Source organism: Neopelma chrysocephalum, unplaced genomic scaffold (genome assembly GCF_003984885.1).
Source record: "Neopelma chrysocephalum unplaced genomic scaffold, ASM398488v2 Primary Assembly neopelma1_61b, whole genome shotgun sequence".
NCBI lineage: Eukaryota > Metazoa > Chordata > Aves > Passeriformes > Pipridae > Neopelma > Neopelma chrysocephalum.
The window spans coordinates 8503932-8520580 of NW_020897717.1; the positions used below are offsets into that span (position 1 = coordinate 8503932).

At 35.8% G+C, this 16649-nt stretch overlaps 1 protein-coding gene across 7 annotated transcripts in view; it reads left to right on the forward strand.

Annotated features, from left to right (window-relative positions):
* The window catches only part of SYT14 (synaptotagmin 14), a 91980-nt gene that overhangs the window by 13326 nt on the left and 62005 nt on the right, over positions 1–16649 (forward strand). For 4 of the 7 annotated variants that reach the window (XM_027682029.1, XM_027682030.1, XM_027682031.1 and 1 more), the window contains exons 1-2: positions 14120–14213; positions 15082–16364. In XM_027682029.1, the coding sequence (XP_027537830.1) occupies positions 15419–16364 (946 nt within the window). In that variant the 5' untranslated portion in view covers positions 14120–14213; positions 15082–15418. Of the gene's footprint in view, positions 1–14048; positions 14214–15081; positions 16365–16649 lie in introns of those variants that run through there. The other 3 variants (XM_027682033.1, XM_027682034.1, XM_027682035.1) reach the window with 1 other exon arrangement.

Below are 16649 nucleotides of genomic sequence, written 5' to 3' on the forward strand. Positions count from 1 at the left end.
ATACTTCTTGGGAAGAAATTTTGCTTGTCCCCTTAGTTTCCATTGCATTCACTTAGAGATTTTAGTAACATTTTGAGGGTTTTTTGAAACGTTTATTTAACATCGCCTAACCTCAGAATTAAGTTTACTGTTTAAAGTCAAAACAGCTTTATGGTCAGAAGTCATCTTTTCCAAATATCTATTAGAAGAATTACTGAATGTTGTGTGGGGTTTGACAGTACTGTAATTAAAAACATTTCTCTGCTTTTCTAAACTGTGAATCATTTAGATTTTGCTTTTTTTTGTTACTTCATTTGTATTTTGGAGGGGAGGTGAATTTTTTTTCTTTTAATGTTTTCTTAGGCTTTTTTTTGTTTTTCAAAAAACATCTTTATTGCTGTCTCTGTTTTTCTGTTGATGGATGTCGGTACACACAGTGCTCTGTATTCCTTCTATAATAGGCCCTGGTTTTCTTCCTGAATTGAGAAACTCATTGGAATTTCAGGAAGCCTACTGATAAAGTTTCGAAATCTATTAATCTTCTTAATCCCCATTTATTTTAGGATACTGTAGTGATTTTAAGAAAAACAATTCTTCTGAGTTCTTGGAGGCAGTGTTATATGGCTTTGATGTTAATTGCTGGGAAGTTAAATTGAAAAGATGTGCTTTTTTTTAAGGTTCTAAGTTATATTTGAACATTAGATTTTAAGCTCCATTTGCCACATATGATACACTTTTCTTTTTTTTAAATAACAGATGCATAGAACCTGTGTTTTAGCATTAGTGTTTATAAATTAGCCTAAGTGTGATTAAAAGAGAACTATCCTCTTAGTGCCATTTAAACCCACATTATGTTGGGTTCCTTTTTAGTTCATAGGAGTTTCTGTGTGTATTCTAACCTTGTGTGTCCCTATGCCCAGCTGTGTTCCTTGTAGAGCATGGATTGGGTGCATTCTTGTCTGTCTTTGCTCCCTACTTGATGTGTATGTACAAAGAAGAAGGTGCTTGCCATTGTACTAAGAATCTTCCAGTTGTGTAAAGTTTTGGTTACTTTATCTAAGACTTTACATCATCTGATATACGTCCAAGATGCTTTTATTTTCTGACCAAGGCCAGGCTCCTAAGGATTGCTTTATTTGCCAGTTGTCCAGGCTTGCCTGCTTGCCGGGATAAGGGTGCAGACCCAATATCTCTACTGACCTCCTCAGAATAGAGGAAGGCATTTCCAAACTGAGAACTCCTCACTGCCAGCAGTCTCGAGCTGGTCAAATCAGACCTTCCAGCTTTGTCGTTTATGCCACTGAGTACTCATGTCAAGCTTACACAAGCTGTGCCACGAAAGCCAAGCCTTTTTTTGGTCTGTGAGCACAGTGTAGAAGTTGGAGGGACAAATTAAGTGTTCACATCGACACATAGGTAGTCCTGTAGTCCTGTCTGGTGCTAAGTTTGCAGTGTGCCCCTCTCCTTTTTCACTGGTGTCTGTGTGACTGTGGCACCAGGAGAGTACACTCCAGCACTCCAGGCATTCATGCATTCCCTCATTTTCATCGAATACAGTCAGTGAGGCTATGAGAGCTGGTGCAGTGTTTGACAAAATGGTTCTGTACCTGCCTGAAAGCCTCTGATGTTTTCTGCCAGGGGATGGTGGGCAACTGTGACTGCCCTGTGACTCTAGTTAGAGTGCTCTTGTGGAACCCCTGAAAGAAACATTAGTAGTAAATAGCCAGTGTTAAGTAACTAAAGTTCTTAGAGACAACCGTGTACATTTGTGCTTTGCTTGTCTGTCCATGTTGAGAAGCAACTAGTAGGATAAGTTCCATCTTATTTTTCCTGTACTGAATAGGGAAAAGGGAAAAGTTAGTAGGAAAAGGGAAAAGTTAGCAAGCAAGCAAGCATGTGTCTTCTATGAATAATGCACGGGAAAACTTTCCGGTTTCAAGTGATGGAGTGTAATTACAATTTGTATGGGGATTATATGACTTGAAGAAGACCTGTTGCTGTGATCAGGTTTTTTTCTAGTTGTCAAAGTAACACATTCTTAAATTGTCTTTTTCTTGACTGCCTATTAATTTTTTGCTAGGAAAATAGGAACTTCAGAGTGTCATATGATGAAATGTGGCAAGTGACCAGAAAGGTCTGAAAGGCTATGTGTGACCAGACCGTTTGGCTCAAATAACATCATAAAAACTTCTTACCTTCATATGAAGGCTGTAAAACCAAACCCCAAGCCTTAAAAAGGAAATGTCTGCTCTAAGACTATTCAGCTGTTAAAATAACCTGAAACATAATTTTTCTTCTTTTTTAAAATTTTTTTTTATTTCTCTGGTTAGTCAAATCCATGGAGGTTTTTTTATTTACATTTGTTATTTTCAAATTTTTAGGCACTCTAGGCTGCACTAACCTGGACTGCAAATAGTTGCATTTTTGTTTGTATTTTCATTTAAAAGCATCATAAAAGCTTTTTTTAGTTTAACAATGCTTCCACTGAATTAAACCGAACTTGGTTTGTAGATTTGTTTTTAGCTTTTTAAGATTCAAAGATTTGCAAGTACCAGTTCTAATGCTCATTGAATATCTGAGATTGTCTGAATTCTAGTGTAAATATGATCTCAGTATGGTATCGATACAGAACTCAGATTTGCTACCCAAAGGTGTAGCAGTGGTCTGGCACAGGGCTGCCCCCATCTCGCATATTGTTACAGCTTCGTAGTTGCCCAAGAGAGACTGTGTTGGGTCCACTTCTGGTCTGCACAAGGATTGCAGTACTTTTATAGTGTTTGGTTATTTGGTTTCCTTTTAGCAGATTCATACATTTTTGAGAAGAACCTGCAAAGAGCTGATCAGGAGTAAGGAGGCTGATAGGCTTTTCTGGAAAGCCTTAAAAACTAATTTGTATGTATTTTTAAAGAGGCTTCTTCTAAATGCATAAATACAGAGAATGTGTGTCCTGAAAATGTATTTTGTGGCCATTATGTAACATCTAATAGCTACAAAATCCTGAACAAGTCACTTTCAGGTTATCAAAAATAACTTTAAAGATGTATGACCAGCTATTAGGGAGGCAATAAAATTTGTGTCTCCTATGTTTAACACAGTTAAGTGGTTGAATTGTTTGTATGGACTTGTATTTACACATTGTTGAATTCTGAAAATTGGAAAAAAAGAAAAACATATTTCTGGTTTTATTATAAATTAACATCTTGTTTACTTCTATTATTTAATGCAAGTTTGTTTTGTGTACACACACGTGTTCAGTGTCTGACAATACAAATTGAAGACTTGGCTGTGGAAAGAAGAGTCCTGCTTAGTTTTTGACAGCAGGTGACAGGGTTTTTCTGAAACTACTCAGTTAATGGTTTGCCTTTTTGCTGGTTGTTTTCCTCGTACACACTTGTTTTTAAGAGAGTCATGAGAGTTATGTAAGGTGTTCCTTTGGTTATTTGCTACTAACATAAAAGAATTCAGGGAACTTGAGATCAGACTTGAGAAAAATGTATCTTTTTTAGTTGTGTAGTGCACTGTAGCTGCAAGTCCAACTTGGAATTGGCAGTTGTTAGATGCAGTAATATTTTATTTAGGGCTGTTTTCAAGTTCTATTTGTACAGACAAGTCAAACTTGAGATGAGTGCTTATGATGTTAAGCTGTTACTGAAGAAATATTAAATATATTCTGGTATTGTCTTAAATATATTCTGGTATGTGTGATATTCACTGTATGGCATGGAAGTGACATTAAAGGAGAAAATACATGGCCATATTACTTTCAGGTCTCTCACCCTTGTTCATTTGTTTATTCTTAAAGTAATGCAAAGTGATACTTCTAACTCAGCAATGTATTCTGTATTTAATTCATGGAATTGTAGATTGAGTATCTGAGTAAGGGCTGAGTTGCACATATGTTTAAAAATTATTTTAAGCTCTTTTTTCTTTTGGAAGATGTTCTTTTCTGTCTATTGTTGTGGCAGTCTTGCAAACAAAGGAAACTATTCAGCAAACTGACTTTGTGACTAATAATGGAACAGAAGTGCTCTCTTTAATATGCAAAAGAGAAGTTGCAAAAAGACAATGTCTTCGGCTGACAATGAAAAATGTCACTTGTAATAATAATTTTGAAAAGATAAGAAGGTATGAATTTTTGCTTTGTCAGAAGTATGTTTTAAGTAGAACTATTCCTCTTTAATGTTTTGGTCAACTATTCTTATCCATTTGCATGTGTCTGAATGTTAAGTTGCCAACTGCATTTAATCCTAATGGAAAAAAATAGTATTTATTCATGAGTTTCATTTTACAAGTAGAAACATTATTTTACTGCAAGTCAACTGCATCTGATACTGAAGTTATATTACAATTTTTATGATAGTCTACACTAAATAATTGCTTCTGAAAAAGAAATAACATATTTTTTCCGCTTTCTCCCTGCTGTCATCTAGTTGATAGAATTTCTTGTTCTTCATAAAGAGAAAGGTGATGCCACAGATGGTAGCAAATTTCTTTAAATTAGGTAACCTCACATTCCAACCCAGGATAATCTGTGATTCTATGATTTTAAATATATGTTGTTTCTATGCTCATTTAGAGGTTCAGGTCTGGACAGTACAAAGAAAAGTGCACTTTCTCTTTTTAAAGATAGGAATAAAACCTCTTCATTAAAAAGGTATACACAATTAAAGCTACTTTTATAATACAGGCAGAAAATAGTCATTAATCTGTTTGTAATTGTACACTAATTAGTTTAAAATAGACAAATACTTTTTTTTTCTGAAGGCTTGAAAAAATTTTGTGTCCTTTATTCCATGAATGCTAAACTTAATAGACCTGGGAGATATTTTAGAAGTATGGCTACATGTTATTAAAATGAAAGTTATAATGTTAAAATTAACATCACTGGAATATATACTGAATTCTGCACTCTGTTGGAAAGGTAATCTGTATGTATATGTTTTGGATTAGAGAAAATTTAATATGAAATAAATACTTTTCTTTGAGCTTACTGAAGCAGAGTATTGCTTCTCTATGTTCCCCTGTGTTGGGAGTCTTCTGGAAAGCAGCAACTGCTGAGGTCACTTAACTCCAGCTATGGCAGTACCTCTTCTTTTGTAGCAAGTTTTCTGTGTAAGAACTTTGCTATATCTAAACCCTGGTATTTCTTCACTCAAGAAGTTTGCATGTTCATATAATCATTTTTACCTCACAGTACTTTGCTGTATATCCTAGTTAATTACTGTGCTGGATTGTCTCATGCTTTGTTGTTAATTGTAGTGTCTGATAGGGAAAAATGTGCCTTTAGAAGATTTTTATTATGTGGATTTCCTCCCCCCCCCTCCATAGTGGAGACCTACTTTGCAATAGGTATGAACTTCTAAACCACAAGTCTCTAGACCCCTGCAGGTCTTCAATACTTTTGCTTTGGGAGGATTATTTGAGAATGCCATCAAAAAATTTATAACCACTGCTGTTCTCTTACCCACTGCGTGGATAATAGTCATGTAATATGCTATGTAATTGCAACAGATTATTGGGATTTGGAGGTAATCAACATGATTCCATGATCAGTGTCTATTCCAAGTGGCAATGTGATGCTTCCTTTGCTGTTTCTTTTCAGAGATTTCTGTTGTGAGATATTACTCAATAGGAGATGAAATCCATGTTAGAGAGAAAAGGCATTGAGGGACTGGTAAATCAGCAGGGATGGCAGGCTGACAACTTCCTCAGCCCATAAGGATTTAGGAATTAAAAGATTTCTGTCAAAAGTTTAAATCTCTTTCTCAGACTATGACTTCAGTTATTCCTAAATTCTTTCGTAGATCAGTGGTATTTTGGAGACCAGAGTCCTCTTTTTCCTGTAATTAAATTTATTTCCAAAAGACAGTTTCAGCATGGTATTTTAAAAGAAAGAGAAAAGGATCCTGGAAATGACAATCTGCAGAGGCAGTACTAGAGTTGCTACAAGTATTTTCATGCGCTTATGTATGTGATTAGTTAACTTGATGAACCCAGCCATTTTTATCATAAGCTGTGAGCAGCTGAGGTCACTTGCCTTGTTCAGCCTGGAGAACAGGAGATGGAGGGGAAACCTCATCGCAGTCTACAGCTGCTTCACAAGGTGGAGGGGCAGGCACTGATCTCTTCTCTGTGGTGACCAGTGACAGGACCCGAGGGAATGGCCTGAAGTTGTGTCAGGGGAGGTTTAGGTTGGATATTAGGAAAAGGTTCTTCACCCAGAGTGTGGTTGGGCACTGGAACAGGCTCCCCAGGGAAGTGGTCACAGCTCCAAGCCTGACAGAGTTCGAGAAGTGTTTGGAAATGCTCTCAGGCACATAGTGTGGCTCTTGGGGCCAGCAGTTGGACTTTGATGATCCTTGTGGGTCTCTTCCAACTCAGCTTATTCTATGATTCTGCGATTGTATTTTATGAAGTAAATGAACTCTATTTGATGTTTATTTAGTCAAGTAATTTAATTACTAATCATAAAATCAAATAAACTGAATTTTTAAATTAAAATAAATTCAAGACTTTCTTCCTATGTGAAAGAATTCCTGGAATCTAGATGTTAAAATGTATTTTTCTTATTAGTCCTTGTGATTAGAATGAAGGGGAGAAGAAGTTCTGATTTCTCTCTGTAGAAGTGCCTATTATCCTTCAAACAGTGTGAAGTGACATAAACCAAATGGTAAAAAAAATTTCTATTATTACTGATAAATTTCCACTGGAATAAAAGTGACAGTGGAGTTAGAGCAGTGTAGCTGTCACAATACACTAATTCCAGTGAACCTTTCATGTAAACAAGCACATTTATGTTTTGCTTAATAATAGATGTATGAAATTTTTTAGAAATTAACCCGTAAGTGGCATCGTGTATCGCTTCAGATAATGTAAGTTTTCTGTTTTCCTCAGTATTACTTTGAAAGATCTATTTAAAGGGCACTGTTATTCCAAATAGAAAGTTAAATAAGCACTTTCATCCTGATTTCATTCTATCAGTCCTAAAAACTCCTGAAAGGTTCGCACCACTAAAATTGTTAATAATTTTCTAATTCAGGAAATACAATGCTCTTTTCAGTTCTGGATTGAAATTCAGTTATCATTCCAAGTTTGCATTAGTTTGAAATTGCATGTCACTCAAGGTAGTATACCGGATATAGGTATTTAAAGTGTTGAAATATAGGTAGCTCATGTTGCAGGTGCTTTTGATTTGTACTGGAGAGTGTGTAAACTTGCTGTACAACAAAGTGCAAGATGCATGAGCAACATACACAAATGAAGGAATGTCATAAGACCAGCAGTATAAAGTGTATTTAACATAAGACACTGACAGATGTAGCCTTTAGTAGTGGGCCAAGGTACGAAGTCTGTGCTGCAGAACAAAGCCAAAATGTAAGTTTTGGAGGGGCAGCATCTTTATACAGGAAAGTTTCAGTTTTAATGTTGCCTAATGTAACTAAAACATTAAAACCATTGATATATGAGATGCAATTGTGTGTTTTAAGTTGAGCTAGAACACTTTTCCAGATTGTTTTGGCAAAACATAAGAGAAATAGGTAAGTTCGTAGAAGAGAATGACATAGTTCCAATGTTTCATATGAGATAAAGAAGAAAGATTAAAACAGGAAGCATAGGAAATATATTTGGAATTTTGTCTTTTGACACATTTAATATAAATATTTAGAGAGAATTTTGATTTCATTGTCTGTCATTGATTTTTAGCAGCAATATCAAGTAGTCAATTTCTGTGGAAATGTTGCTCCTGTTTTTTATACGGGAAAGTATTCCGATACTGATCTCAGCTGCCAGACAGTTTATGTTTGTAAAAAGTGCAGATAGTCAAGAATTTAATGTTTAAGTCTTCTGACACAACGCTGGATAAAATATTGCCCTCTGTAGGTATATGATTTTGTCTAGATAAGCAAGGTTCTATTCACTTGTTAGTGCTTCTTCAACTACTCCAGCAAACAGGAAGGTACTAATGCTGCTAAATTGTTATGAAACATTATGTATTGAGTTTTTGTCGTCAAAGAAAAGCTGTTTAGAAACAGCACAAAGCCTTAGGTAACCTTCAAGTTCAGTTACTCACTGTCAGAGAAGAGACCATCCTGTGTAATTAGTTATAAAAGGAAAAAATATTTACATGTAAACTGACACGTATGAAAGTACAGTTCGAGTAATCGGTCAGACCAGCAGACTGGGGAGCAGGCGGAGGCATTGTGGGTTTTGTTTGTATTTTTCTGTTATGACACGAGTTGCCTGTGAGAAATAAATACCTCCTCCTTGGAGATAAATAGTTCAAGCATAGAGAAAAGGCAGTCAAGGCACAAATCTCATTTTTTGGTTCAGTAACCTGTGCAGCCTTCTGAGAATATGTTAATTTCTTGTGCAAGTTGGAAAGAAGTAACAAGCAGCAGTAAATAGCATTTGGATGAAAATATTTTTGAGCTGGACAGTACAGGTTATTTTCATGTAATGTTAAGATGCAATGGTGTAAAAAATTTATAGCAATAAAAATAATTCTTCAAGACTGCATGCAAAACAACAGCCCTATTTATTTAAAAGAATTTAAAAGGCTAAAATATCTTGGATCAAATTGTAAAAAAATTAAACAGGTTATATATAAAAACAAGCTTACATTTTAATTGTTTTTTTGTACTAGGATCTTAATGAGTCTTCACATCATTCCTTGATTTGTGTACAGAAGAGATAGTGTTACATTTGTAAATGAATAATTGAAACATCATTAAAATAACTACGTGGTTTTGTACATAGTACTGAGTGAGCAGTGTGATGTGGAATGTGGAAACTCCAAAACCAGTTGACTGGATATTAAATACAATTTAGGGGTAGATATATATTAAAAACATTAAATGCTTTTAAATTTAATATTAAAAATATTAACTGATTTTTAATATGAGAATTTTTGTTGTTTTGGTGATATTTATTTCAAGATGCTGTTATTTTCTGAAGAGTTTGAAACATCTTTTGTAAAAGAAAAATTATTTCATAACAGGGAAGTTATTTGAGAAAGACATGCTAATTTGATATTTAAGATGAAGAGATGGTAAGTTTCTGTATTCTAATAATGTTGATTCTAGTGATGATAATAATAAAAGTGAATTAAAATGTTGTTAATGTAATGCTTCTGTAATGAGTATAACTTTCTATGCCATTTCCATAGCCAGCAGTTCAATTAGTCTTAATGACTTTGCAGGAAGATGTTAGTTCTTTTAGTATTTTTAAAACTGTGTTATATTATTATGAATTTCAAACATAAATTCATAAATTCAAACTTTCATTTTTGTTTTTCTTAAGAACTGAGGATAATTATGAAGTTCATACAAGTAGGACATTTGAATTTGAAATATTACTTTGAGAAAGTAATGCTTTTCTAATTGTTTCTGATAGTAGAAGATACCACTGGGAACCTCTGAAAGTTTTTAAAATGCATTTCGTGGTACAATTAATGCCCAGACAAGTCAGAATTTATGACAATGTGTGTTGAATCAAAATAATTCTGGTGCTGAATGTAGCACAGATGTATTTTATATGCAAAAAATAATTTTTTTTCTCTCTATCTACAAAGTGTATGTGCTTGACACTTCAATGGTGAGAAACTAATTGAAGGATTAATGTGATGTATAAAACGTATTCATAGATGGGAATTTGTACACATTTCATGTGGAAAATTGAAGTACATTTTTTTTTCCTGGCTTTATAATGGTAATACATTACAGGATTTCAACTTGATAATATACTTAATCTGTGAACAAGTATTCTAAGACTCTTTACATGGTTGCAAATTGATACAAAAATACAATTTTCAAGTCCTGTGTTCACACTGAATTACATTAATAATTAATTAGTCTTGCTGCAGCTAAAGTTTCATTCTTTTTGTTAGGTATCAGCCAAAGTTTCTTTTTTCACTCCAGAAAGATGTCATCAGATACTGTGTTTTCATAGAGAACTATCAAGCTTGCAGACAGTGCTTTTTTTTTTTACTAATTAGTATCCAGGAAGTACTGGAGAAAAAACCCCAAAGGCTTTGGGTTTTCAAGTTAACTTTTAGGTTGTGGCGAACTTCCTTAAGCACATATTTGGATGGATCAAAGCAGCTTTGGTTGCTGAGCAATGTAAGCATAAATAAAAAAAGAAGAAATAACAATTTAAACCTACAGTTTTAAAAGATCGAATGTGAAATACACAAGAGCATTTTTCCCTGAAGTTATTGCACAATTAATCTGTCCTATTAGAAGGAAACATTTGCTGTCCTTCATTGTGAATCATTCCATGACTGGAATTTTGTTCAGTCTCCTGCTCAAATCAGTGTTGACATTGAATTCAGATAAACTTGCTTAGGACAGGCTGCTCCAATAAAGCAGTTATTCTCATAGATAAATTCTGTGGTCCTATGATCTTTATCTGTCTTCTTTTCTTGCCTTCTCATCAGTTTCTGGCTTGTTCTGTGTACTCCATCTCCATGTTAACACCGTCTTCATAACTCATGTTTCCCATTTCCTCACTGGACATCATTAACTTGTGCCTAATTGCCACCTTCTACTTCACTCTCACTTCTGTTGGTCCCTGTGTTCTGGTGAATCACATTTTCTTCTTCCTGCCATTTCTGCCACTATCTCTATGTTTGATAAATGTTAGGGACTGGAACTCATTGAAGAATGAAGATTTTCTGCTCTTGGCCCAGTTTCTAGTCTCATTTGGGTCAGGACCAATAATTCAAAGAAAACTGGGTGTTGTTCCAATAGCCCCAGACATTCTCAGTTATCCATATGCAGTCTTGGGAGGGGTAGGAGTATGCCTACTGCCAGCAGAACCTTGGGAGATGTCATCTGTTAAACTTTGTGGTCAAAAATGAACTGAGGCTTTTGTCAAGTCTCAGAGTTTTCCCATATGTAGTAAGATTCCGTGAAAATGGAATGCCTGACAAACAATAAATCAACACCTGACATACGCCAAATTTTTTTTATTTCTATTTGTTCATGATAATGAAAATATTAAAAAAACCCCAAAACAACAGCAAACTAGCTGCCTTTCCTTTCTGTTCCAGAATAAAATTTCACTTTTCTCACCTTGTTGCTCTGCTTGATGCAGCAGGACGTCTCACTTGAAGTTATTGGCAAGTTCCTTTTCACGGGAAAATTTTCAGGGTTGTAAACACAATGTTATATGATCTCTTCTGGTCAGAGTTAAAAAGTGAAACAAAAATAATTTTCACAGTTTCAGATAGGTCTGGATGTCCAGCTCAAAACAGAAGTGCAAGTCTGACCAATCCATTTTGGATGGTGGAAGGCACATTTCTTTTGAAAATCACTTTTTGAAAGACACCTGTATAATAATTTAAGAACAGCACCACAGACCCAAATGTTCCCTGTCATCCTGCAGGATGAACTGAGGAGTTTGTGGAACTGCATGTGTTTCTCAGTCAGCACTTTTACATAGATGTATGAGCCCAGATTTACAAAGGGCATATGTCGAATCAGAGAATGATTTAATTTGGAAGGCTCCTGGGAGAGTAATTTGAAGTTCGGTCCCCTCCTCAAAACAGGGGTAACGTTAAAGTTGGATTCTATAACTGATCTAGGCAATCTGTTCCAGTGATAAATCCCTCCTTTTCTGGATTTTTTCCCCCTCATCTCCAACTGGAATTTCTCTTGTAGTTATTTCGGACTCTTGCCTCTTGTTCTTTTGTATTGCATCTCTGAGAATGCAGAGTGTGTTGCCAACTTTTCTGTAATCCCACTCCTTTTTACATAGTGGAAAAAGTTGCCATGCAGCATTATAGTCCTAAAGTGAAGTACCAAGATCTTGGCAAACAGAATTCATAAATCTGATAGATCTTCGTAAATCTTTAATAAATAGAAAAAAATCACGAATGGGATTTATGGTGGTGAGTAGAGAGTCTAGCAAAATCAGCAGGAATAAAGGGATATGCTAAATCCTAGCTTTCATACTGATGCCTTAAGCCCCTAATCTTTTTTTATTTTTCTAATTTTGTAAGCCCTATAAGTTTTATAAGTAATAGAAGTAGATTTTAGAAACCCTTTCTCCCTCCTCCCCGTAGTATCCCTTAGTTTATATATTTCTCAATCCTTTCACCCCATTCCATACTCCCTATATCACCCTATCCCCATATCTAGTAGAAAATATTTAGTCTCTTGTCAAGGCAACCCTGTCTTGTTTGGAGAACGCTTGTATCTTGGCCTAAACCGCAGGACAGAGTCAAAGAACTGGGTCACCCTGCTCTCTGTACTCTGAAGATGAGGAAGATGATGAAGAGGGGGTCCCAAAAAACACCCCAGACCCAATTCCGAGAGGTGGGCCAGGGGGTGGACCAGGCCAAAAGTTATAGGGTGGACACACTTAGAATTGGCCAAATATTGTTATAAATGTAACATCCCGGGCACAGCCCGGCACGCGCGTCGTAACATCTATTGCCTTGGCATAATTAAACCCTTTCTTATCTCACCCCAGCTTTCGGCTCCTGAGTTTTTTTTTCGTAGCACCAGCTGAGCAGGCATCAATCCCGATGAATGCAGTTTGGTTCAATCCTGAGAGATGCATGTCTGTGTGTTGCGGCCACAAAAACCACTCTTAAATGTTAAGGTGTCTGTTACATCAAGATCTTACTCTCTCTCTTTAGAATGTAGGTTTGAGACATAACTGAGGCTATAATGCTTCTTAATTGACCACTACTAATAAACCAGTTAACAGATGAATTAATTAATCAGCAATCCACTAGGTATCACAGTTTTATAACGCCTTACACCATTGTTAATTGCATGTAATTATTGAGTTCTAACACTTTTTTCTTATAAATCGCACTGTATTATTTTGGAATTACAGTTCTATAACCTTCGCTTTAACCTCCCACCGCAGTTAGTAACAAATTTGCAATTCTGTCACCCTTTTAACTTCTCACTTTGAGTGTTTTGGATGTAGACCCCATGGAGAGTCCACTGGGTTTCCCGTGAGTCTTCCCTCTGACCCTTTATTAATGAAGCAGCTCAGCTTCATTAGGGTCTGTGGGCATCTGCATGCCTTTCAGAAGATCTGCCCACTTTTGATCTTGTACTGCCTTTATGAGTTGTTTGTTACTTCTTATATTTCTAGACACTTGTTTTTCCTGCCCTTCTATATACCTTTCTCTACTCACTCTACTTTCAAATAAACAAGCTGCCCCTTCATTGCTCTTTCCCTATTGCTCCAATTTGCTACATCCACTTGCAGATTTCATATTTCTAAAACCCTTTCCTTGATAATCTTGGCCTTAAATGGTCTAATTGATGCTGTTTGATACTGATGGACTTGTAAGATTCTACCCCTCTCAAATATCGCCAATACTCCCTTTCAGTTACCTGCTTAATAGCAATTACATGTTCTTTATTTTACATGGTTGCTAAAATGCGTCAGTCTACTTTGGCCTCTTTTACCTCTACCTGGTTTTGATTAAGTGTGCTTTATCTCTATTCCACGAAGCTCCTTCTGGTTCATATGCAAGTGAACATATGTGCTTTTTCTCATTCTGTTCTTTGCTGACACGGTATCCTGGTTATCAGGGAGCAGTGCAGGCCAGCTGGTCCTTAAGGGAAGAGGAGCCAGATGCTGAGCATAACAGGCTGACAAAGCAAGGCCTCAGTCCCTCCTCAGCAGCACTACCTCAGAGTTGTCCTTGACTCCAGGTAGCCAAACCTCCATCTCCTTCCAGGAAGAGGGCTTGCTGTTAGCTCCCTTCCAGTGCTCACTCTGTCAGACATTCCATCAGAAATCATCAGCCTTGATGTCTTCTCGTAATCTCCCCATTTTTCTGTCTTGTTATGGAGTCCAGTACTCTGGCAGAACCTCTTCCTCAAAGGGTCAGTCCTCCATTAGAGTAGGACCAGATGCTTTTCTGTTCTTTGAAAAGATGACTAAACATTAACTCAAATTTAAATGGTGTTTTTTTAGTTATATCTTGCATATATGTTTGCAACCTTAGAGGTATTTATTAATGATCAATTCTAGTACTATTACAACTTTATAAACTTTTACAAGATTTTGAAAAATGTGTTTTTTTCTGTTTCTTTTAGTATCTCCTGAAGCAATTGGATTCCTGTCTGCAGTTGGGGTGTTCATTATTCTCATGTTGCTACTTTTCCTATATATTAATAAGAAGATGTGTTTTGAAAATGTTAGTGGTTTCCCAGATCTCGATTCAGGATACACTACAAGAAAGAATTCACAAGATAAACTTTGTAAGTATTTGACATACAGTGTACTAAACTTAATTATAAAAATGCACATTTTTACAAGGATGTAACAACACAACAGCGTTGACTTTTCCTGTGACTGTGCAATACCTGGAAAAGAACAAGCTACAGAAATTCAACAGCTATATAACCAAAGAGTTGACATTTACTTATGGGAAGATACTTCTCTTGCACTCTTAGAATACTCTTGAACTCATTTTAAACATTCCATAATTGTGTAAAATTAAATCTTTTCAAGTAAATTTGTGAATGGATTATTGGGTTTTCACTCAGCTTATTAAAATCCTTCACCGAACTTTTGGAGATCTTGCATTTTTCACCTGGAAAGTAATTTTAAAGAACTAAAACATTAGAAACATCTCTGACTAACAAATTACTGAATACTTTTAATACAACAAGGTCTTTAATGATCATGTGTAACAAAGAAACTTAGACCTTGAAAAAGATATTGAGGGTTGGTAAAACAACCCCTTTCTACTTTTGTGCCGTGGAAATTGAACAGGCTTTGTTGGCTGACTTGAGAGAAAGAGAAAGGCCCCAGGGAACAGAATGGGAAATTGGAGAGGTCTTCTTCCCCTCTAACTCTTTAAAATATGGAGCTAAATTTTTGTTTTCAATTTTCTTGGAGACAAAAAAATTTCTTCCCCTTGAAATTAAGTCTGTCATGTTAACTTTCTTTTTTGCTACAAAACAAATCTTCATGTTCCAAAATACCTTACCTTATTTAAAAGGCAACAGATGTTTTGGGGTGAAGAAGTCTCCATGATGTGTGTTGGTTGTGTTGTGTTAAAAATTTATTTCAGTGTGACATTGATGAAAGGACATAATTTAACTCACAACTTCTTCTTTGCAGGTTAGGATAAAAAAAAAAATTCCATCTCACACAGTTGTCTGATTTTTGAAAATAATGAGTTTTTTATGGCTAGTTGGTGCTGCAGTTGATGAAAGACTATGGTTTTACTGGTTGATTGTGGCCTCATTTCAAGGTATTTACTTAGCTGTTTTCTTATTATTTTCAATGCACATTGAATGGAAAGAGGAAAAACTGCAACTTCCCCTGGTAAATATATTGATTTTTGAGATAGCAAAAGCAAATAGCTCTGAAATTGAGCTTGGAGAAACAGAGATGATCTGTTTGTGAAGCAGAGAACCTTTTGTTATTAAAAATTGTTGCTGAATAGGCTGGACAAATGGCGTTTTTCAAAAACCTTCACCAAAATCTGAGCCTCCCCTCTGTGTCTTCCCTGGTGGACACGCTTAGCAGTGCTGTGGATGATCTGGCCAGTGTTGTTGGAGAGGTCAGCTACACTGTAGCTGACTCAGTAACAGAACAAGTAACCAGCATGATAAATGGCCTTCGTGCAGAAGATGAGAGCTCCAAAATGCAGAATGATAAATCTGTGGAAGGGAGAGAGGAACATACACCACCATTAACTCATTTTCAGGAAATTAGCATGAAAGTGAAGAGCGGTGTTGCAGAACACAAAGAGACTCATTATTCTAATTCATTAGATTTTGTAAAAAAAGGTACGAGTCAAGTTGGAGTATCTGACCATGTCTTGGACAAAAACGAGTGCCAGTTAAAGGGAACAGATAATGATAATCCATCCAGTTATACAGAAGTACCTCAGGTTTTGAAGTCTGTAGGAGGACCTTCTAAAAGGGAAGCAGTAGGGGGAAATGAGTGTATTGTAAATGATAAGTTCTTGAAGGATAGTCACCTGAAAAGTAATAAATTTACCATGGAGCAATCTATTGAGGAGCAAGATAATTGTCTATATGCAGTATCGGATAATTCTAAGAATCACTTGCATAGAAAAATCAAACCACGGTCACCTGGAGTTGATTTTAAGGATTCTGATCAGGCGCATAGCATGAATGTTCCCCAAGATTTAGAAACAAAACTTGTTGAAGTACAGAAGCAAAAATTATCAGACTCCAGCTTGAAGAAGATGCACAATGACCCCAATTGCCTTAATGAAATCAAAGGAAAGAAACCAGAAGCCTTTTTTGATAGAAAAGGAAAATTCATCTCAAAGGATGAAGACATGTCAACTGCAATTGCAAATGATGGTAAAAAGAAAAACTCAAAGAAATTAGAGAGAGAGCTATGTAATAAGAAGACAGCAGGAAAAGGTGAGGAGTCCATTAGCAAACTGTATCCTTCAACCTTTCCTGAAACTTATGATAATTCCTACTTTTTTCACGTAATGTACACATTTAATAATAGTGTTGCCTGTGGATGAAAGTAGGTTTGTTTTTTTCAATGCTTCATTCTCTAATTATGTTGATATTTCTTGAAAGTTAATTACTTTTGAAACTATTACTTAAAGGAATTGATTAATAAATGGCTTTCCTATGTTCTAACTTTCTTTTCTATATGGTTTTTCTTACCTTCTCTGCAATGCCTTATGTGGCTTC